The sequence below is a fragment of the Panthera pardus genome, unplaced genomic scaffold, assembly GCF_024362965.1.
Source record: "Panthera pardus isolate Hobbes unplaced genomic scaffold, ASM2436296v1 HiC_scaffold_25, whole genome shotgun sequence".
NCBI lineage: Eukaryota > Metazoa > Chordata > Mammalia > Carnivora > Felidae > Panthera > Panthera pardus.
The window spans coordinates 51550029-51574757 of NW_026526821.1; the positions used below are offsets into that span (position 1 = coordinate 51550029).

The 24729-nt window shown below is 36.7% G+C and overlaps 1 protein-coding gene across 3 annotated transcripts in view; it reads right to left on the reverse strand.

Moving 5' to 3' along the window:
* LOC109258054 (E3 SUMO-protein ligase RanBP2) overlaps nucleotides 1-24729 on the reverse strand; it is an 81955-nt gene that overhangs the window by 18613 nt on the left and 38613 nt on the right. The window contains exons 8-21 of one of the 3 annotated variants that reach the window (XM_019434583.2): nucleotides 24255-24342; nucleotides 21721-21930; nucleotides 20148-20329; nucleotides 19885-20060; nucleotides 19567-19690; nucleotides 18502-18663; nucleotides 18095-18232; nucleotides 17869-18015; nucleotides 15969-16148; nucleotides 15803-15886; nucleotides 11606-11741; nucleotides 8177-8271; nucleotides 2592-7215; nucleotides 1889-1966 (exon numbers count right to left, since the gene is read on the reverse strand). In XM_019434583.2, the coding sequence (XP_019290128.1) occupies nucleotides 1889-1966; nucleotides 2592-7215; nucleotides 8177-8271; nucleotides 11606-11741; nucleotides 15803-15886; nucleotides 15969-16148; nucleotides 17869-18015; nucleotides 18095-18232; nucleotides 18502-18663; nucleotides 19567-19690; nucleotides 19885-20060; nucleotides 20148-20329; nucleotides 21721-21930; nucleotides 24255-24342 (6424 nt within the window). Of the gene's footprint in view, nucleotides 1-1888; nucleotides 1967-2591; nucleotides 7216-8176; nucleotides 8272-11605; nucleotides 11742-15802; nucleotides 15887-15968; nucleotides 16149-17868; nucleotides 18016-18094; nucleotides 18233-18501; nucleotides 18664-19566; nucleotides 19691-19884; nucleotides 20061-20147; nucleotides 20330-21720; nucleotides 21931-24254; nucleotides 24343-24729 lie in introns of those variants that run through there. The other 2 variants (XM_019434585.2, XM_019434587.2) reach the window with 2 other exon arrangements.

A 24729-nucleotide genomic window follows, 5' to 3' on the forward strand; every position in this document is an offset into this window, starting at 1 on the left:
TCTCTTTTTTTGCACCTGTTTCTTCTTATTCTATTTTTTAATGTGGATATTAGAAAATTCTAAATTATATACACAGATCATATTTGACCTGATCTAGAGAATTAGAGCCCTATTACAATGTTAAACTTGCCTTTTACTCTCTTTAATTAGAAAAACATAGTATGACTAATGTAGGATACAGATTCTTACTCCAATTCTGTTATTAACTGGTAAAGACAATTTGAGCATTTCAGACAGCCCACTGTGCCTCAGTTTCCTCATGTCTGAACTCTCCATCTCTAAGATCCTTTGGGACTATGACATTCTTGGACTTGAAACAGAATAAAGCTTTCTGTCCTGCAGTAGTATACTGGCAAATTTGCTCGAGTCAAGGATTAACCTAGGTCCCACAGACTGTGCATGCAAATATATGTCATTTATAGGAAAAAGTCCACACTCTTCAATAATTTCTCAAAGAATACATCCTCAAGAAAAGCTTAAGGGCTGCTTTAGCCAGTAATGTGATTGGTATACTTAAAAATTGAGGGGCGCCTGGGTGGCTCAATCGATTAAGCACCCAACTCTCGATTTCAGCTCAGGTCATGATCTCATGGTTCATGAGTTCAAGCCCCATATCGGGCTCTGCGCTGACAGCATGGAGCCTGCTTCTCTCTCCCAGCTTCTTTCTCGGCCCCTCTGCCACTCGTGAGCGTGCATTCTCTCTCAAAAAAATAAACATTAAGGAGCACCTGGGTGGCTCAGTTGGTTAAACATCTGACTTCAGACTAGGTCATGACATCGCCATTCCCAAGTTCAAGCCCCACACTGGGCTCTGTGCTGACAGCTCAGAGCCTGGAGCCTGTTTCAGATTCTTTGTCTCCCTCTCTTTCTCTGCCCCTCCCCCACTCATGCTCTGTCTCTCTCTCTCTCTCTAAAAAATAAAATAAACATATAAATAAACAAACATTAATAAAAAAAGAGGGGCACCTGGGTGGCTCAGTAGGTTGAGTACGTGACTCTTGATTTAGGCTCAGGTCATGATTTCAGTTCATGAAATCAAGCCCCACACTGGGATCTACACTGACAGTGTGGAGCCTGCTTGGGATTCTCTCTCCCCCCTCTCTCTGCTCCTCCTTCACTCATGCTCTCCTTCCCTCTCTCCCTCTCTCTCTCTCTCAAAATAAATAAATAAACTTAAAAAAAAAAATTAAAGGCCCCCCAAAATCAAGGACTGTCACTTTACCATTGAACATATTTGGGTTACTCAAGATATGTTATTAGATACTTATAATGGGTTTTCAATTCCCTAACCTTGCTCTTGAAGGTCTTCAACAGATCCCCCACTTCCTATTATTCCACTCTAATACCAACACTTTTATACATACTAGCATTTAATGGTGGCTGTTAAAAATGAAGTCTACTTTCAAATATGATATTTTTCTAAACCCTGTCTAAAAGGATAGCCTTAAAAGGAAACTCTGTTCCATGTGTATACATGCTGCCATCACATGTTTGGATACTGGAAACATTACTTACTGGCTAAAGATAAATGTTAGAGAAAACACAGGTCTTCATTAAGCACAGCTGAAAATGACAGAATAATGAAGTACAAAGCAGTGAAAGGTAAAGACCGTATGGATCTACCTCAAAATAATGCTTTGCAATAGTGAGAAAACATGACATCCAAGTACATTAAAAAACAAAAAACAAAAAACAGCATTAAAGGGTGTTACACACCCCTAGTCAAAAAGTATTTGTTTAAACACACATTCTTTAACATGCACACTGTGTGTTAAATACTTAATTTCATACAGCCAGTTACTATGCTAAGGACTACCAGCTGCTTAAAAAAACAAAAAACAAAAAAAACAACTGATGTCATCTCATACCGAGAATGCTAGCTCTATACCTTTGTTCTCAGGCTGTGAGGAAGGGATGCTGGTCCAAAAAGCCATTGGATTAGATTTAAAAAGGCTAAAATTAAATCCTAGAAAATAAAGAGTATTTCATTTTTGAACATTTTGAGAATCAAAGTCAATGTGATTTTAAAATATAAAAAGCCAGAATACCTCAATTTATACCAATTTGGCTGTGTTACATATTTATTTATCCTGGTAATTTCTTTACTCTTTTAATACTAGCAGCAAGGCTTCCTTACATAACTTATAAACATCTCAGTACCATGGTTTTTGAGTGACAAGAGAATAATATGTTGAAGAATGGACACTTAAAAAAATCAGACTCGAGGTAATACTCATGATTCAAGTACATGAGTCACTAAACTTTGGTACTGTATTAGGTTCTTGTTCTCTGCACTAAGCATGATATAAGTATCTTCCAGTTACTCAGATCTCCTAAATAACTTACACACACACACACACACACACACACACACACACATACACACACACTTTCTATTGCTGTTTAAACACAGGGAAACAGATTTAGGGAGAAAAAAAATCTGCACCAATATTTTTTCACTATTCACAAAAGCTATTATAACCCAACTTTTACTAAGACGTTAGTATCCTACCAAAAAGTATATGCATCAAGCAAAATATTTACAAATTAATGGAAAAAAATTCTGTTTATACCAAAGACAAAGCGCTTACCCTTTTCTGGTGTTTTAAATGTGTAATTAGTTGAGGACTCTTCTTTTGGAAAAGCAGCAAAGAGATTTTTGACTTTGCCATCTGAAGACTGTTTGCTATCTGAATTCTTCGTCTCTTCGCAATTAGGTTCCACTTTTCTTTCAGATTCACTCTGGACTACTGAACTGGCATCACTACTGTTATTTTTCAAAGGTGCGTTAAAACTAAATCCAAACAAAGACCCAGTGGCTGAACTGTTGCCAAATGCAAATGGTTTTGATTTTTCGCTACTAAAAATACTTTTAACAGACTCCGAACCAAATACAAACTTTGGAGGAGAAACTACTGCTTTTGTTGTTGTTTCAGATGTGCTAGATGCTTCTCCAACTTCTGAAGTTGCATCTGCTGTGTCATCACCCTGAATTAAATCTGTCCTCTCTCTTGTGGTCTCTTCTAATACAGCTACAGCAATTTTGCCACATGGTGACTCTCTGGGAGTGGCTGAACGAGAAACATGAGGGGTTATCAAAGAATCTTTTTCTTGGGCTATTTTTGCTTCATCAAATATTTTCTTAAATGAATCTGCAACATCCTGTAGTTTAAAACGGACAGCTAAATGTTCTACTTTTCTTTCTCCATCTGCAAAATCACAGGCAGTCCACACCCACACTCGTTCTGTCCCTTTCATATTTTGCAAAGTCATGTCTGGAGTTATTCTGTGATTGGCACAAAGTTTTAATACCTGGTCCCTTCTCATCACTATGCGAACTTGCTTATTATCATAATTCTGTAAAATCTTTATATCACCAATGCCTCTTTCTTTCCACTGACCAACATCTTTATCATACCTATAGAGTTTTGCTCTGTGACTAAAAACAACTTGTTCATTTTCCTCACCACTGGACACTTCCACTAGATCAGGTAAAGGTACGACAGGTTCAAAGTACTGTCCATCTCTCTCTTCTTCTTGAGTAACATCAGATTCTTCATCAGTGCCAACTGAGGTTCCACTCTGATTCAACTTGGCAGGAGATTTAGATGGACTCAAAGCAGATTTAAAACTGAAGTTAAATCCTGTTGTTGACTCACCAAAGCGGAAGAGATTTTTCCTCACAGGGCTACTTGCCAATGGAGAAGCATGTACTGAACTACTACTCACACTATCATCCAAAGCATCTTCCCTTAAATCATAGTTGTCCCACTCCAGTGTGGGCCCCGTGTTTTCGGGGTTTGGCTTGTTAGTTGTATCAGAGGCAGTGGCAGCACCACCCTCAGAGCTCTCATTCTCTCCATCAGTGACTTTTGTTTGATCATTTGTCAAAAAAGTTTTGAAATCTTTTAATCCACTCTTCATTTCTTCCGCTCTCTGGATTAACTTGGCAGCTCTGCCAGTGTCTACAAGTTTATGAGGAGTTTGAAGTGGTATATCTAATAGCAGTCGCTGGCATTCCTCAAATTTCTGCTTGAATTCTTCAGCCAGCTCTGGTGTTTTAAATTTTGCTGCCAGCTGCTCTAGTTTGGCATCACCATCAGAAAAATCGCTCGCTAACCACATCCATGCTCTATCAGACCCAGAGAGAGGCTTCAGGTTCATTGTAGTTGTTATCCAATGGTTGGCACATACTTTCAGTACCTGCTCTCTTCGCATTAGCATTCGCAGCTTGCCATTGACTTCATTCTTGAGAATTTTTAGGTTCCCCAGACCCCTTTCTTTCCACTGACTTATCTCAGCATCAAATCTAAATAATTTTACCCGCTGTGAATAAAGAACTTTTTCATCTTCTTCTCCTGTTACAAGTTCCACTTTTTCAGGCATCTGAACCACTGGTTCAAAATGGATGTCATCACTGTCCTCGGTTCTATAGGCATCATCATCTTTCTCAAGGTCAGCAGAAGTGTCAGCTTTATCAGCCATTTTACTGCTTTGTGATGAGAATAATTTTTCTCCCGCACCTGAAAATCCCTTGAAATTAGGATCTTTTTTGCCAAACTGAAATCCTTCTCCTGAAGTTGATTTTGCAAGATCTGCAAAGGTAAATGTGCTACCAGTTTGACCAAAAATCACACCATTACCATTCTTCTGATTACTGATATCCTGAGCCTGAACACCAGTGTCATTTTCAAGGGGCTTTTCATTCTTCTTCTCTTGATTTCCAGGCTCCTGAATGCCAAATTTAAACCCATCAGCAGACACAGGGACAGAAAAACTAAATCCTTCTTTTGTTGACTTAGGATCTGTATTAGAAGAACCCTGAAATGTAAATGAAGGTGTACTTTCTTGATCTACATGCCCAAATTTAAATCCTTGTTCTGTAGTACCAAATTTAAAAGCTTTTTCTGAAAAATTACTTTTAAATCCTGTTCCAACCTGACTTCCAGAAGAATCATTTAACTTAGTCTTTGAGCCCAATGTGAAGGCTGAAGGAGCTTCTGCAATATGTTTATGAGTTGGTTTAGAGGAATTACAAGCCACACATTTCAAGGAAGAACTCTCATTTTGCACAGAGCAAACACTACAATCCCACTGTCCTTCCTTCTTGGTGAACATTCCTTCAAATCCACTCTTCGGAGCTTTGCTGGTCTCTGAAGTACTAAACTTAAAAGAGGCAGGTGCTGGAACAGCAGAGGTGGGTTGACTCAGTTTACCCGGATTCTGACAAGCAACACATACTGTAGCATTTGCTTCATTTCGTACTAAGCAGAAACTGCAATCCCACTGTCCTTCCTTCTTAGCAAACATGTCCTCAAATCCACTCTTCGGGGTTTTACTTGTCTCTGAAGTTCCAAACTTAAAAGAAGCAGATGCTGGAACAGAAGACGTAGGTAAACTCTGTTTTCTTGGATTCTGACAAGCAGTACACTTTGTAGAACTTCCTTCATTTTGTACAAAGCACACACTGCAATCCCACTGTCCTTCCTTCATAGAAAAAGCAGACCTGAAATCACTGTTAACAGACTTTGAAAGATCTCCTTGGCCAAATTTAAAGGAAGCTTGCTGAACAAATGAAGATCCACTTTTGTTAGCAGACTTTGCATTCTGACATGCAATGCACCTAGATATAGTAGGTTCATTTCTTACTAAGCAAATGCTACAATCCCAGTGACCTTCTTTCTTTGGAGTCATCGGTGTAAATCTATCTGGAGTATTTTCTGGGCCAGTTGTAAGAGCAGAAACAGTTTCAACTAATGGCGGACCAAGGAAATCTTTCCTGTTTGGGTTTAGATTCTGGCATGACACACATTTCTTAGCAGTCGCAGCATTCTTTAATGAGCAGATATTACAATGCCACCAAGACCCTTCTTTCTTTGACATTTGAAATTCAAAATTCATGTTTCCAGCATCAGATTTGCAAATATCTTTGTTATCATGACTTGTGGGTTCTTTTGTAATTCTCAGAGTCTGATTTGTGGTTGAGGCTACATTTGCTCCTAAGGCTTTTAAAATGCTCTGGGCCTCTTCAAATTTGCACTTAAAAAGTGCTGCTTCCTCAGGAGTTTTGAATCTAATAGCAAGTTGTTCTGGCTTGGGCAATTCATCTGCATAATCAAGAGCATGCCACACAAAAGATCTGTCAGAGCCAGCATTTGGCGTCAGTTTCATATCTGGACTGATGTAATGATTTGCACAGATTTTCAGTACTTGCTCTCGTCTCATTAGAAGGCGAATTTTACCAGATGTTTTATGTCTTAGGATTTTTACATTGCCAATTCCACGTTCCTTCCATTCTTTGGATTCTGCATCAAAACGAAATAATTTTGCACGGTTGCAAAAGAATTCTTCTTCATCTTCCTCACCAGTTTTTACTTCAATCTTATCAGGAAGAGGTACCACAGGCTCAAAGTGAGGGCCGTCATCATCATCATCACCATGGGCACTTCCTCCATCTGTTTCATGACTCTTGTTGGCCAGCTCTGGCACAGGTGTTCCAAATACTGATTTCCCTGGACCGTGGAAAGTAAACATGTCATCACTTCGACGAAAACCAGAATTCTTTTGCTGATTTGGACCCATGTTTTCAGTAAATGAAATTCCAGGCACATTTTTACTTCCAAAATTGAATGTATTTCGAGGTCCAATGGTTTGACTAGCTTTTGGTCCACTGTAGCTGTCTCCTTGCAAAGGTTTATCTGAAGTTAGGAGACCTAAAAGACTTTCATTATTATTGTAAGCTGTAGAAGGGGGCTGTGTCACAACCTGGGGTGAAGAAAAGGTAAAGTCACCATCATTTGACTTGAAATTTGAGTTAAATTTAAAAGGAGTTGGCTGTGTTGTATGTGCGGGTGCTGTCAAAGATGGTCTTATTCCTTCACCTGGCACAGGCTGAACAAAATTAGTTTTTCCAAATTCTATAACCTTAGATTCTGCAGATCTTGAAGCATGAGCTGCAACTGGGGGTTTTGTGAAATAACCTGGTTCTGGCAAAGGTGGATTTGTGCTTGTTTGTTGAACATTGTAATTAAAGTAATCATCACCCCTGGGTGATAGAATTCCTGTTGCAGGAGACTCAAAACGCAACGGAGGACCATACATCTCTTGAGAGAACATACAAGCAGATGAGCTTTGGACTGGTGGTGTGTGCATCTGTTGGGAATAGGCATATATGTGTTGTTGAGGTGGAAGCCTATTCATGCCATAAACTGGACCCTAAAAGAAAAAAAAAGTTAAAATTTTTTGTAGGTTGTCTACAAAATTACAGATAACTAGATGCAAACCAATTCTCACAAACCACAGATATGAGCATTATAAGGTAAAAATATCATTAGGGTATGTAGCACATCATCAAGAGAAGACAACATTACTTACAAAGATACTTACAGTTATACTCCTTTCTTTAATAAAAACTGTCTTAACTAATGACAGAATCTTAAAAATCCAATTCTACAATAAATGCACAGAATAAATTTCTTCATTCCTAAATAATGTGTAAAATGATGTTAACAATAATGATGATGATGATGGAGACTAACATTTATCAAGTATTTACTAATGTGCCAACTGGGCACTGTTCTAAGCACTTAATATAGTATCTCATTTTAATATCCTCAAAAACCCTATGAATTAAGGGATTATTATCCTCATTTTACATATGAGGCAACTAATGCATAGAGAGATTTAAAAACTTGCCCAAGGTCACAAGCGAGCAGAAAGCCAAGGTCTAAATGCACCCAAGCCATCTGTCTTCAAAGCTTTATAATTCAACTATGGTTGTAATACTGGGTGTTAATTGACACCTACATAGCCACTTTAGGCCTGAAGTACTTACCACATAGTGGTTCAGCAAGGCCATTCTAGTCCTATTTCCGCCAAAACAAAATGATGAAGGACCCATCATCACCACCACCACCACCATCACCACTACCACTACCACCACCACCACCACCACCACCACCCCATTTAGAAAATATTGTAAATGTTCACACTCATTGTAACATAAAAATAAGATGAGTAGGAAGCATAAACTCTGTATCTGGAGAGAAATTTAAAATATCTGTATCTTATGGGACATATAAGTTTTAATGCTGAACTACTTCTTGAATTTCTTTGAAGGAAGCCTGAACAATTAAAAAGGAGATATTTATAAATGTATAAATTATTCCTTTGTTACCTTTGTGGGAGTAACATTAGCTGCTGGTCTGAGAAGATACTGGGAATTATATGCTGGTGACTGACTATAATATACTGAAGGGCCAGTAGTTGCAACTAAAAAAAAAAAAAAAAAAAAAAAAAGAAAAGAAAAGAAAGAAAACAGTTAAAAAAGTCTATACTATAGTTAAGACTACCTAGGCAAGAACTATAAATTACAAAAGCAATAGAAATCAAAGAAAGATTTAACTATAGATTTTTAAAAATTTCTATACATCAAAATATACCATAAAGAATACCAAATGACAAACTAGGAAAAACCCCTAAATATGACACATGAGGAATAAGAGAGCAGAACCACAGTGGTCAACAAGAACAAGCCCCTCACAACAAGCACCAAAAAAGGAGCCAAGAAGAAACTGTTTGATCCGTTTTCTAAGGAAGATTGGTATGATATGAAAGCACAGTCTACGTTCAACATCAGAAATATTGGGAACACACTAGTCACAGGAAGGATTTAAGGAACTAAAATATACATCTGATGGCCCCAGGGCCACATTTTTAAAGTGAGACTTAAAAATATGCAGAATGACAAGGCTGCATTTTATAAACTGAAGCTGAAAATGTTCCAGTCAAAAATCACCTGATAAATTCATGGAAAGAATCTCATAAGTAACACAAAATGTGTTCCTTTGCTTAAAAAAAAAAAAAAAAAAAAAAGGCACATCATGACTGACACTCATGCTCATGTCCAAACTATTTGCTCCACCTGTTTTGTATGAGTTTCATCAGGAAACCAACACCTAGAAGACATTCGTGTTCATGGCAAAGCCACCACAATCATTTGTTTGATCTGTTTTATGAAAGTTTTATCAGAGAACAAAACCTAAAGACCATTTATGCCTTGACATGGAAGAAATGGAAACCGTGATCCAAGGGGTGCTAAACAACTGATTCTAGAAAGCCCTGAAAAAGACCTGAAAAAGACTAGCCAGTCTATTTATCTTCTCTTTATAGGGATTAGAACAGTAAAAATTGCTAAAGAAGCTCGTTTGAATTTGGAAAACTAATGGACTGCCTGGTAAAGATGGTTATTTTGGAAACACTCTGGGGGAGAAAAAAGAAACAGAACACAGAACAAGTTGATGGATATGACCCAAGAATCATAAAGTCTGAAATTTAACTAGTGACTTTATCAGTAACTAGTGACTCTTAATAGTGAACAAATAATTAAAGTTCTTATAAACCTACTAAAAATAATCTAGTAAAAAAAAAGCACCAAACAAACAGATTAATTCAGGAAATACAAAAGATTATAAAGTGTTGAACATGCCCAGTATTAAAAAAATGAAAACTGATACCATTTTTGTTTTAAAAATTGGTGGTTTTTAGAAACTGGTAATAATTAACACTAAGCAAGAATGCAATGAGGTAGGCACTATCAGATATTGGTGATAACAGTATAAACTGGCATAGCTTTTCCAGAAGGCAATTTCCCAACACAAAAGTATTTTTTAAATACCCTAACAATCCTAAGAATGTGTTCACAGCATTATTTCTAACAGCAAACTGGAAATAATAAAGAAATAAAATTTGTAGTACTTCCACATGATGGGATACCTTGTATTCATTAACAGTATTTTCAAAAAATATTTAAGAAAAATGCTAAGAACTCTAATATTTAAAAAACAGGATTACTCATCCACATATAAGACAATAATGATAAAAATATCACTAAAAATTCTTTATGTAAACAAAGAGAAAGAACCAGAAGGAAATGCTCCAAAATGTTAATAGCACTCTTTGTGGTGCAGTTAGTTTTTAGTTTATTTACACAGTTCAGTACTTCATTTCCTATAAGCTTATTAATCACTGTTTTTTAATTATCTTATTTAAAAAGACAAGAACTATCTTGGTATATTTTTACTGTTATTAAGAAAAAATCTATAAACACAGGAACGGCAAATGGGGGGCTTGAGCTCTCCACCTTGTAGGGCCACAAAACTGCTTTGTGACCTTGTCAATGAGGTGTCTGGGGTCTCCATTTTTCTCAATTGTAAAATGAGGATGTGCTGCTTCTACACATTTCATAGGGTAATTGCAAGAATAAAATGAGACAATGTGAATGTTATGTTTAACAACCAGAAGACCTTTTATGTCTGTACATAGAAGAAATGGAAATTGTGACTCAAAAGCTGCTAAATGATCAATTCCACACAGCACTCAAAAAGCCCTAGAAAAGGCTAGCCAGTTTACTTATCTTCTCTATGCAAGGCTCTATACAGTGCACAAGGTTTTTAAGTGAGCAGTGTTTGAACTCTTGACATCTCATGTATTTACCTATGACTTGTGACATTTAGTAAGTGTGACTTTACAAAGATTTCCTTCCTATTATTTTTCCTGCATTTAGAAGACGCTGTCACACGAGGACAGTGAGGCTGCCTTCAATATGGCCCTATGGACCATCACATAAATGTGCTCATCTAAACTGGAACACACTATTCTAAATCATCCCTGGTTAAAAAACAATGGGGGGGGGTACTATTACCATTTCAGAATCTATCTCATTTAAAAAAAAAAACATTTTTATCATTTCTGGTGGTCTGTGGGCAACATAATCATACTGGCGAGTGGCTTTAAAGTGAGACCACTGAAGTTTAAACTCTGGCTCTACCAATAACTAGCTGTACAATAATGGATAAATTGCCTAACCTTTCTAAACACACTTCCTCAACTATAAAAATAGGATTCATAATGGTAGCTACCATTCTGGTTACTATGATTAAATAAAATTACATGCCCAAAGCACTTTTGCACACAGACAACCCACAGGAACACCCTTGGTTCGTTGTTTACTAAATACTCTAAAGTAAATGCCTAATATCCACACATATACAAATGCTCACATAATCATGTGAGGCAAAGTTTTATCTCCACATTTGAAACACACAAAACGGCTCAAGAGGTCAGTTCTAGAGACCACAACTTCAAATTGCAATATGGTCCAGCTCCACCTCCTTCCTTTGTATAACCAACCACTGTATTTCAAAATAAACAAGATTTCCTATGAATGTCATACATCTAAGTATATCATCAAAGTAATTCCTGAAGAGGTTTCAATTAGCCATCTCTTAATGCACAACAGCATCAGGTAACATTTCCCAATTATAAGAAATTGTTCTATCTCAGTCTCAGCTTCTCTGAGGTATGTATAGAGGGGTTCTTTCAGTCTTTATATACACAGGATCATAGAAAGCTTGTTTTGTTTCTACTTGGAGTTATGAAAAATCTCAGTAATACAATACACAGCTTAAGAAACATATAAGCAGACATATATAAACATGTATATAAACAAATGTATATAGACAAGGTGAGTTCACAAGTTATCTATGTAAAGGAGGGGGAAGTACAGTGATTTTACTAAAAACGAATTATCCAGTTGCCAACTAACCTGTTAGTGGAGCCCCATGAAAAGTCTGTGATCCCTGATATCCATCAGGCACTGAATCTGGTCCATAATTCTCTGTAGGCCAACGATGAGGGGACCCTGAGTTACTGCTATTTAGTTTCAACTCCTGCATTTCTTTCTGTTGGAAGAAAGAAAACAACCGTAAGCAATTTTATCATGCCAGAAACAGTGCTAGAGCAAACACATATTTTAAATGTAAATACTCAATGATGCTTTTTTAGAGTTTTTATATTCCAGTAAGATCTGAGTACCAGGTACTGATTTAAGAAAATGATCCTTAATTTGTTAAAACTTATTTGTTCCCATTCTTTCATTCCTTAGTACCATTACCTAATGCATTCGAGGTTAGAGTTAGCTATCACCTAAACAACTGATAACCTCCTAGATGGCCTCATCTCCATTTCCTTTCCACACTTACCTAAATTAATCTTTCTAAAGTTGAGTTCTAGCCAAGACACTTCCTTGTTCAAAAATACAAGTACCTATAAATTACACTTCTCTGATATTCTTGGTCCTCAGAAGTACTGTCCCAACCATCCTTCCACCGCCTCCTTTCCACAATGCTTTCCTCTCCAGTCCATCTGGGCTACTCAATGTTCCAAATTACCTCCCACCACTAGCTTTCCGCTTACGCACATCTGATGTAACAAAACAATACAACTCCTTCAAGGCTGATGCTCTAATGATCCACTAGGAAAGGGAAAACAACTGATATCTTCTCAGAATATATTATATACATATAATAATATAGACCAGGCACTGTACTTAAGTTCTCAATCCTTATACAAATAAGCAATATTAACTCACTTCTTAAAATGAGGGGGAGAAAAAAGACACAGAAAACAGCAGAATTCAAACCAGATTTTATTCCAAAAATGTTTTCATAATACCACCCTGCTGCCTAGACAAAACACCAGACACACTGCTTTCTAATAATAGCTATATAGCTGGTTATCAAACCGCTGTTTATAGACAACTAAATGACACCCTCCACAACCCCAAGCTACAAAATGTCCCTTTCAAAACAGGTACTTATCAAGAAACTATTTCCTTTTCCAAAGAAACTACAGTGGTATCAGTCAATAGGTCACTTTTTTTTTTTTTTTTTTTTAACGTTTATTTATTTTTGAGTGAGAGAGACCGCACACAAGCCAAGGAGGGGCAGAGAGAGAGGGAGACAAAGAATCCGAAGCAGGCTCCGGGCTCCACACCGTCAACACAGAGCCCGATGCGGGGCTTGAACTCATGAACTATGAGATCATGACCTAAGTCCAAGTTGGACACTCAACTGACTGAGCCACCCAGGCACCCCAACAGACCACTTTTTTAAAAACAGTATCAAATATTTGTATATAGGCCCAGGTATCTGACCAGTTATAAGTGAGGTCACAGATCCAGCATGTCTGCTTTCTTCTTCTAAAAGTGTTTTCCAATAGATATTTCCCAAAGCTATATATACTGAGATCAAAAATATCTCAAACTTTCAAGTTAAATAAAATTTTCCCTATCCAACTATCTACCGTGTTTATTAGCCCAGATGCTGCACATCCAAAAATAAGAAACTGATAGAATTACCTGGAAAAATGTAGTAGTCTCTACTGGTATCTGGACTGTAGTTTTGAACATACAATTATACTATAATCATAATTTTTAAAATTCAAACAACTAGAAAATGTGCTAATAACTGGTTTCAACAATTCTCACTTTACAAATGAGAAGCCAAGCAAACAGAAAAGAACTGCTTGGGTCAAGAGCATTAATTAGTGGCAGAGTTACTACTAGAACCCAGCTTTTCAAAACATAGAGTAATGCTCTCCACTACACTGCCACAGAATACAATGCTGGGTGCCTGAAACCCATTTAAGGTAAGAAAAGACTGTACAGAATATCAAAATAGGCCATGATTATATAAAATTAGCATACAAAATCTTTGTGCAAATTCGAAATTTTGTTCCCTTCCAAACAGTATTTTTGCTAAGTCTCACACAGCACTGTAATAACTGAACACAGCACAGTCTCACATAGCACTGTAATAACTGAACACGTATCAGGATCTCTTTGCTGTAACTTTAAAAGTATGAGCAATTTAATTCTTGCCCAATGAGCATGAAACAACCTACTTATAGTTCCAATTCCAAAGAAGTAAATAAAGCTCCTCTGAGCCTTACAGTTAAGGTTACTCTCATACAGCTAAAATAAAATCATGAATAAATAAGCATTTCCTTACATAATTAAGTCCAATTCATTCGACAGGATTAAAAAGATAGACTTTCTGAAACTTAGACCAATACCTAGCTATAAAATATGACACAATCAGTCTGAGAAATGAACTAGACCAAAGTATAATTAGTTTTACTAGTTCAATTCAATCACTTGGGAACCACCTCTACATCAGGAATGCTGCTATGTTTTGGATAAAAGAGTCTTTCCCTTGGAAGAATTCACACCTGGTGAGGAAGCAGAAACAAGTAATTTCAAAAATATGGTTAAGGCCAAAAGACACATGAAAAGATGCTCAACATCAATCATCATCAGGGAAATATAAATCAAAGCCACAACGAGATATCACCCCACCTGTCAGAATGGCTAAAATCAAAAACACAAGAAACAGTTAAGTGTTGGCAAGGATGTGGAGAAAAAGGAACCTTCACACAATGTTGGCAGGAATGCAAATTTGTGCAGTCACTGTGGAAGACAGAATGGAGGTCCCTCAAAAAATTAAAAATACAATTACCATATGTTCCAGTATTCACACTACTGGGTATTTACCAAGAATATAAAGACATGAATTCGAAGGGATATATGCACTCCTATATACACTACAGCATTATTTACAACAGCAAAATTATGGAAGGAACCCAAGTGTCCAATGATAGATCAAAGGATAAAGAAGATGTAGTGTATGTGTATGTATACACACACACATATACACTGCAGAATATTATTCAGCCATAAAAAAGAAGAAAACTCTGCCATTTGCAACAACATGGATGGATCTGGAGAGTATAATGCTAAACAAACTAAGCCAGAAAAGGGCAAACACCAGAGGATTTCACGCATATGTGGAATTTAAGAAACAAAACAAAGAAATGGGAATGCAAGCTGGTGCAGCCACTCTGGAAAACAGTATGGAGGTTCCTCAAAAAACTAAAAATAGAACTACCCTACGACCCAGCAATTGCACTACTAGGCATTTATCCACGGGATACAGGTGTGCTGTTTCTAAGGGACACATGCACTCCCATGTTTATAGCAGCACTATCAACAATAGCCAAAGTATGGAAAGAGCCCAAATGTCCATCGATGGATGAATGGATAAAGAAGAGGTGATATATATATGTATATGTACACACACACACACACACACACACACACACACACACACACACTGGAGTATTACTCGGCAGTCAAAAGAATGAAATCTTGCCATTTGCAACTACATGGATGGAACTGGAGGGTATTATGCTAAGTGAAATTAGTCAGAGAAAGACAAAAATCATATGACTTCACTCATTTGAGGACTTTAAGAGACAAAACAGATGAACATAAGGGAAGGGAAACAAAAATAATATAAAAACAGGTAGGGGGACAAAACAGAAGAGACTCATAAATATGGAGAACAAACTGAGGGTTACGGGAGGGGCTGTGGGAGGGGGGGATGGGCTAAATGGGTAAGGGGCACTAAGGAATCTACTCCTGAAATCATTGTTGCACCATGTAAATTTTAAAAAATAAGAAATAAAATTTTAAAAACAAACAAAGAAACAAACCAAAAACACAGACTCAACTATAGAGAACAGATAGTCCGTTACCAGAGGGGAGATGAATGGGGGGGAATGGGTGAAATAGGTAACAGGAATTAAGAATATATTTATCTTAATAAGCACTGAGTAATATATGGAATTACTGAATTACTGTATTATACACCTGAAACTAATATAAATGTTATGTTAACTACACTAGAATTAAAGTTTAAAAAATTAAATTAAAAAATTATAATTAAAAACATAGGAAAAATATGGTTAAGTGTCAAGGTAGACGTATGCAAAACAATATGCATAACTCTATTGTAGCATGGCAAAGGGTCATTTTGAATGGCTTTACAAAGATGTGAGGGAGTGGTGAAGGAAGAAATCTTGGAACAGAAGAGACACAGTTTAGAGATATTAAGTGATCTACCTTAATGGCCTCTACTTGCTGGCAGATCATTTTCAATAAAGAATTTTGATCTTCTGCCCATCGAGGTGGTGTTTTGGGAGAATACTAAAAAAGTAACAAAATAATATTTAAAACATTTAGAATAGAAATATATTCTGCAATGGAGTAATTCATTTTTTGTACTTACCTTGTAACTTTTACTTGGTGATAAAGAATATTTGGTGGGAGATGGTGTAGAATGTTTTACTTCTGAATCTACATTTCGAGAAGAACCATTTTTATAAAGCAGGCCTCCTTCACTATAGTCATCAAGTTCCTGCATGACTGAGTTAAGCATCTCTTTTACAGACTCCAGCGGCACAGGCAACTAAAAACAAAAGGGATGAATCAAGTTTGCAAAAATAAACAACTCTGAAACAAATACAAAGATTTTATCTTACGGATGTGCTTCTATTTTCTCACTCTTGTATAATAACCACTCTACACAGGAACATAGGTGAAACTGCTGTGTAAAGTCTTCTGATTCTAAAGTGTATGATATATCTACCCCGGCTATTAGCCATAATAATGGTAGAGAAATGTTAACTTAGGAAGATTTTCCCACATGAACAAAGTAAGCTACTGATTTTTATTGATTTTGAATGGGGAGAGAGAAACAGGTGCTAGAATGCACCAGACAATATCAATCCTAATTTAAGATCAGCAACATGAATTAATCAACAAAATACTTGGAAAGTTGGGTACAACTAAAGTTAATAACATCATGACAGTCTAAAACTGCTGATAGTTAAAAAAAAAAAAAAAAAGAAAAAAAAGACAGTTCACAGCAAAGGTAAAGAGGAGGAGAAATAATCTGAAAGTGTCAGCAACTATTTCTGATTTCAGTGAAATGTTTAACTGCAAAATTCATTAACAGCAAGGCATTAGGCTGCAATATTTACTTTGAGTACATTGCCAAGGTAACAAAAATAAATGTTCTGCCTTAGAAATCTTTTATTCCCTAACAAGTATTTTTGTTAAGAATAAAAAGTTAGGTTCCCAAGTTTAAAAAACACCACACCTAAGATAGAGCAATGCTAATTGAACATTTACACACACTGTTCTGTGCATTAATAATAGGTATATTACTGAGTATTTCTGAAATTATCAAAATATAAAACCAGGGGTGCCTGGGTGGCTCAGTTGGTTAAGTGGCCATCTTCGGCTCAGGTCATGATCCCGCGGTTCATGAGTTCAAGCTCCACGTTGGGCTCTGACAGCTCAGAGCCTGGGGCCTGCTTCAGATTCTGTGTCTCCCTCTCTCTCTGCCCCTCCCCCACTCACACTCGATCGCTGTCTCTCAAAAAATAAATGAACGTTAAAAAAAAAATTAATGGGAATGCAAAATGGTGCAGTCACTCTGGAAAACAGTATGGAGGTCCCTCAAAAAACTAAAAATAGAACTACCCTATGACCCAGCAATTGCACTACCAGGCATTTATCCAAGGGATACAGGTGTGCTGTTTCTAAGGGACACATGCACCCCCATGTTTATAGCAGCAAATAGCCAAAGTATGGAAAGAGCCCAAATGTTCATCAACGGATGAATGGATAAAGACGATGTGGTGTACGTATATACAATGGAGTATTACTCGGCAATCAGAAAGAATGAAATCTTGCCATTTGCAACTATATGGATGGAACTGGAAGGTATTATACTAAGTAAAATTAGTCAGAGAAAGACGAATATCATACGACTTCACTAATACAAGGACTTTAAGACAAAGAACAGATGAACATAAGTGAAGGGAAACAAAAAGAATATAAAAACAGGGAGGGAGACAAAACAGAAGAGACTCTTAAATGTGGAGAACAAACAGAGGGTTACTGGAGGGGTTGGGGGGGGGATGGGCTAAATGGGTAAGAGGCACTAAGGAATCTACTCCTGAAATCATTGTTGCACTATATGCTATTTGGGATGTAAATTTTAAAAAGTAAAAAATAAAACAAGTAAAAAAAATTTTTTTAATATATATATAAAAGCAAAGCATAAAACACTTATTAACCAGTTATCAATAGTAAGAAAGTACAAACAGCCTGAAGCTTACCTTCCTGGTCACTGAAAGATTGGAATCACTGTCATCTAAAATCTTTATTAGGTAGTCCCTGGTCTTTCTCAGATAATTTTTGCATTCTTCTTGTTCTTCAGGAGAAAGGGCATCATTTTCGATGTCTTCTGCTCTTCTGTGAAAAATCTATCCAAAGAATGCTCTTATGAAAAAATTAGGTTTTTAACACAAAACACTGTTAACTCACCTACCACCATCTACTTACCAGTGCAAGATTCCAGTAAGAAACAATGTTTTTTATAGATTCAAAAGCAGTGATAGCATCTTCTATATTTCCATTAACTACATCCAATATAGCAAATGTTATGTTTGCTTCTTCCTCGTATTCACCAACTTCAGATGCCTAAACACATTTAGTAATTTTTAGTCCAACTGCCTCTCTCCAGAATATCAAACCCAAGTGATTCCCCAAAGATTTTACACGATAATTTCTAATGAAATTAACAGCTCAGCCCTCTTTTCTGCCATGTTTTGCAACAGATAGTGGATTTTGAAAACAAGACAAGGATCAAGTAGCCAGGCAATTAATTTAAGCAGTTTATACCTCCATTTCTTTGTTTCTAAACTAGAAATCCACATCTCCAGTTCATTCACAAAGGGATCCTCCATTACCTGAATGTCTGCACTATGAAAATGTCTAAACAAAGGGTCTGTAGGTTCAGGAATACTGCTCTTCTTTTTGATTGTCTTCAACATTGGCAAAACCTTCTTCCAATAATGAACACTTCTGCCTATGTATTCCCGTTGATCATAAAAAGAATTAAGACCACTGCCCTAAAATAGAAAGAAGCACACAACCTAAGGAACACAAATAACAGAATCTAAAAATTCCTTTATAAATGGTCTAAACAAGTGGTTAAAATTTCAAATCAAGGCAAAAAGAATCTCAAAAGTCATATGCCTCACTCTCTAAATGTTGGAACCATCTTGATACCAGTGATCATTCTAGACCCAACTTTTAAACACTTTCAGTGATACTACCTAATGAGGCAGCCCAATCTATTCTTTTAAAGTTGCCATTTTAGGGCCATCTGGCTGGCTCAATCAGTTAACCATCCGACTCAGGCTCAGGTCATGATCTCAGGCTCAGGTCATGATCTCATGATGTGGGTTCTACCCAGCATAAGGTTCTGTGCTGGCAGTACAGAGCATGCTTGCAATTCTCTCTTGCACACTCTCTCTGTCCCTCCCCTGCTCATGCACGCTCTCTCTCAAAATAAATAAACTTTAAAAGCTGCCATTTTACATAGCCCAAATCAACCATTCTGTAAGTGTCACAGTTTAGTCACAGAGTTAAACATCTACAACTAACCTTGCCACAAAACAGATTTCAAATATTTACAAAGATCTGTATTGGTCTTAACCTACAAAGCCTTCTGCTACTGGTATGTTAAAAAAAAAAAATTTCAGGCTGGATAATAATTATCATTAACATAATTATTAACTACTAATAAGAACAGTTAATACTTATGTAACATTTACTGTGCCAGGCACTGTTCCAAATACTTACATGTAAACTGTTAACTATTTCGTGGCAAGATTAAAAAAATACACTTTACCTAGCATAACAGGAACAGGCTGATACTGTTTCTTTGAACTAAAAGACTCAGTGAAAAGTTTATGATTTTTAAACATTACATAATGTTCTTAAAAATGCTTACACTTTAACGAACTCACCGTTTTCTGAAGGCATCTTGCCCAATGTATAAGCAGGGCAGGCTGAAGGCCATGTTTTTCCTGGCCCCTTAGAGTGTTTATGTCATGCTGAACAACAAGTCGCAATTTTGCTGAGGTTCCAGGTCTAAAAAAGTTTTATTTAATAAAACTGATTTACAAATGTGCATTTCAAAACTTACATGTATGTTAATCATCACATGAGAATTAAACTCAATCTTCACATGAGAGTTAGATACCTAGGCAGTAAGTTTTTAAATAGGTTTTTAAGTTAAAAACTTAGGCAGTCAGTTAAAGGAATATTTTTATTTTACTACTTACATTGCTTTTCTGTGAATTAGATTACAGACTGCATCCCACCAACATTTTTGTCTTTCTGTACAAAGCTGCTTACACACAGGAAGTGGCAAGCATAGAGGCTGATAGAAGCTATGGTGAGAATTATACTTCTCCTTTATTTGTAAGTGGCTGGTATATATCACCCCAAGTAGAAATACCTGGTTTATTCAAAGAAAAATCAATTTAAATTAGGCAAAAAATTAAACAAAACACAAAATATTTAATTTGTTAAAATCTTTGCTTACTTCAAGATCTAAAACACATATTGATTCGGGTGCATTTGTTTCAAGCCTTGAAGTTTCCTGGGGCAAATGATGAAACAGCTGCTTTAGCCATTTTCGAATTGCGGGTAAGGTGGGCAGTGAATTCCACTGTAAGCCAAGCCAGGTAAGGTGCTGAAGACTACCATTATGTGCTCTAATGGCACCTGAAATAGAAAAAAACTGGACTGAGGTTTTGGAAATTTTGCTTGTGCCATCAGTTTCGCCAATTACTTATAACAAATGTATCTTAATTTTAGAAATGTTCTTCTACGTGAACAGGGGCAAATTCTATGATAAGCAGAGTCTCATTTTCTTACTAAGGATATTCACACTTTTTGTCTAGGAATTTTAATAACAATAGTTATGAAGAAAGCTCTTTTCAATTCCATCTAAGGGAAAAAAGGTACTCACCAGAACTCAATGAAACACTGTAGTGACAAAAGCCACCCAGTAAAAAATCCTGAAACAATGGATTTTCCTTTCAGTAAAGAGTCATTAAAACAATGGGATACCACTACATTAATCCCTTGGAATAGTAAAGAGATCTTTTCTTCTACAAGAAATTAAAAAAAAAAATTGTTTCATGTTTATTCATTTTTGAGAGACAGAGAGAGAGCGCAAGCGAGGGAGGGGCTGAGAGAGAGGGAGACACAGAATCCAAAGCAGGTTCCAGGCTGTGAGCTGTCAGCACACAGTCTGACATGGGGCTTGAACCCACAAACTGTGAGATCATGACCTGAGCTGAAGTTGGACCCTTAACTGACTGAGACACCCAGGCACCCCTCTTCTACAAGAAATTTAATACTGAAAAAGTTATGAGCTTTTGGAAGCATAAAGAGGTACAACTCTTCTGTCAATACGGCAATTTGCAAGAGATTTAAAATTCATCAACTTTACCCCCGTGATTCTGTCTTTAGGCAACTCTATGGGAAAATGTGAAATGGAGATATATTAACAGTGAACAAACTGAAAACATCCTAGATACTGAACAACAAAAAACTGGCCTGAAAATTATGGCTAATTCATACAACAGATTGTACTGGCATTAAAAGTGGCATTTACCAAAACAGATAAACAGGGAGGGAATTCATGAGTGAAAATAATCATATGTACAGTATAAACAACTATTTACAGGAAAAACATGGGGCACCTGGCTTAGTCGGTTAAGCGTCCAACTTCAGCTCAGGTCATGGTCTCATGCCTTGTGAGCTCGAGCTTCACATCGGGCTCTGTGGTGACAGCTCAGAGCCTGGAGCCTGCTTCGAATTCTGTGTCTCCCTCTCTCTCTGCCCCTCCCTGGCTCCTGCTCTGTCTCTCTCTCTCAAAAATGAATAAACATTTAAAAAAATTTTTTAAAGTATAGAAGAAAAACATGCCACCATTACCAACCCCTCATACCTGCCTATACCACCAAAAACCTCAAAGGAATACAGGAAAATATTAAGTCATTATTTTGAGTAATGAGATTATGAGCAATTTATTTCTTTCTGCTTTTATTCTTCTAAAATAAAAGGATTAAAATACAAAATGTTTACTTTAAAAGATAACAACTTACCAACATCATATCTAGCCAAATCATCAGGCTCTGGTGCTTGCACAGCAATGTTTCCAATATCATCTTTACCAAGGAAAGATCTATCCTTAGGTGACTGATTACAAAACAGAGCATCATACAAAGCAGACTGCCCACTTTTATTGGCAAAGGATTCTACAACCTCTTTTAAAAAATCTTGCTTGTCACGACTTAAGTTTAGCAGCATGTGTCCTGAAAAACAAATTATTACCATCAATTAAAAAAGACTGTTCTTATTTGTATCTCTCAATAGTTTCATGCATATACCCTAAGGAGAAAAAAACATGACTACCTCAGAGCTAACCCTCCAACCCAGCAACCACAACGGAACAAAAAGGGTTCTTAAGCAAAAAATGGACACAGATTACAAATTTAACAGTTAACTATATCTCATGCCAGAGTGAAAGGAAAGAGGAGAGTATGTGAAAAACGCCAAAAGTATTTAAAGTATTTACGTTTTAGATGGAAAGTGTGTCATTTAAGTGGCCAAAGGAGAACAGAGCCAAGCTCAAATTCTCTGATCTGATACACCAATTTCTAAGCCTAGCTGGTAAGACTCATCCTTGAAAAAGCTTTTAAAAAACAATTATTTCCAGGGGCGCATGGGTGGCTCAGTCAGTTAAGCGTCTGACTTTGGCTCAGGTCATGATCTCACAGTTTGTGAGTTTGAGCCCTTAATGGGGCTCTGTGCTGACAGCTCAGAGCCTGGAGCCTGCTTCAGATTCTGTGCCTCATCTCTCTCTGCTCCTCCCCCACTCATGCTCTGTCTCTCAATCCTTCAAAAATAAACATAAAAATAAATAAATAAACATATATATACATATATATATATATATATGTATATATATATATATATATATATGAACAAAAACAAAAACAAAAAATAATTATTTCCAGGCCACACTCCCAGAGACTCTGATTCCACAGGTTTGGGGTAAGGAATCTATTTTTAAAACACTCCTTAGATAAAGTTCTCGTACCTGCTGTAACATGGATGCACCTTGAAAACACTATGGTAAGTGGAAGAAGCGTCAGTCACAAAAGACCACACAGTGTACAGTTCAATTTATATAAAAATGCCCAGAATAAGGAAATCTAAAGAGACAGAATATGAGTGGGTGTCCAGGACTAGAGGGTTTGGGGGAAAATGGGAAGTGACTACTAATGGGTATGATGTTTCTTTGCAAGGTGATGAAGATGTTCTAAAATTGTGGTGATGGGTGCACAATTCTGTGAACATACTAAAAACCACTGAGTCGTACATTTATATAAATTATATAGTATGTGAATTTACTCTCAATTAAGCTGTTTAAAAAAAAAAACAAAAAACAAACCACTCCGTGAAATAATTCTGCTAGTCAGTCAGGTTTGGTTACCACCAGACTTATCTCTCCAAAAATTTGCAGCGACAGATTCAGGAATGCCCAGATCAAAGACATTAAAATACAGTTCATTTTACTAACTGTAACCCTGCAAAAGCATCTATGACAGCCTTGCAAGGCAGACAGGAGACATAAGAAGAAAATACAAAGTTACTTCTTTAAGGACTGAAAGTCCACCTCTCACAAAAAAGCAAGCTGTGGGATAGAGGAGCAATATAAGCTTTGACCAACAGTCTAACTACAGACAAAACTTATAGTAACTTTAATTTAATACTACTACTTGCTCTTTACAAAGTTCATTCAATTTTATATCAAAATTGCTTCTTATATAAAGCATTATGCTTCTTCAGCTCATTGCTTGATTCACTGGCCATATGAACATCTTGAAGTTTCTGCCTCAGCAAAACCAGATAATATGTAATAGACCTTTAAGATCCATCCCAAATAGTCAAAAGTGGAAATAAATTTACAAATTCTAAAAGCCTAACAGTATGTTAAGTATATATCTTTTATTTTCTTTACTGTGTGGTCAGTTCCTTAAGAGATCCATTACTTCACCTTTATATCCTCCACAGCAGTTATCTTAGAAACTACTGATATTAAATGGCTGGCAGATCAGTAATTATTCTTAGTTCAAGAAGCTCATTAAAATATCAAATGGAGGCTCTAGCAACTAGATAAAGGAGGGATTAAAGAGTTTCTCCAGGGGCACCTGGGTGGCTCAGTCGGTTAAGTGTCAGACTTCGGCTCGGTCATGATCTCACGGTCTGTGAGTTCGAGCCCCGCGTCGGGCTCTGTGCTGACAGCTCAGAGCCTGGAGCCTGTTTCAGATTCTGTGTCTCCCTCTCTCTCTGACCCTCCCCTGTTCATGCTCTGTCTCTGTCTTAAAAATAAGTAAACGTTAAAAAAAAAAAATTAAAAAAAAAAAGTTTCTCCATCCAGAAGCAAACAATATCAAACATTTGTTACCTTCTGAAGGAGACACTTCTAGTTCTCTCTCGCCCTCATCCAAGATGGCAAAGAGAAATGATTATGCAAAGTATCTCCTAAACAGACAGGATTATCATAAGGTGTACTCTAACAGAGAAATTTCTTTTTCTTTTTAAAATAAAACTAATTAAACGTTACCATTACCTGATTGGCTCAGACGATCATAGGCCATCATTTCCAGTAGATTTTGTCCAACTTCTCCTTTTATTAATTTAATCTTTGGTCTTGGAACCTGATAATTTTAAAATCAAGTCTTAATTTAGTGATACCCATATTTCTAACAGTAATATGTTCCTTTCTGTTACAATGCGCTTTTTTGATGATGAACAATTAACCAATGGTTAAACTGAGTAGGAGTTGCAGTTTTTCAACTGAATAAACTGGGAAATCAAGGATTTAGTTAATATATAAAAGCTGTCTACAAAGATTAACATCCAAGAAATTACTTTCTACTATAAAAGCGCCTTCAAATGCCACACTACAGACAGTACGCTTTTAAAGAGCATGGATAATATGGGACACCACTGGGATAAAGTGGTACAGCCAAGAGAGGAAAAGGGACTCCAAGCTGTGTCCTATGAAGAGCTGAAAAAATGATGAAGAAAATACAATAGTTCCC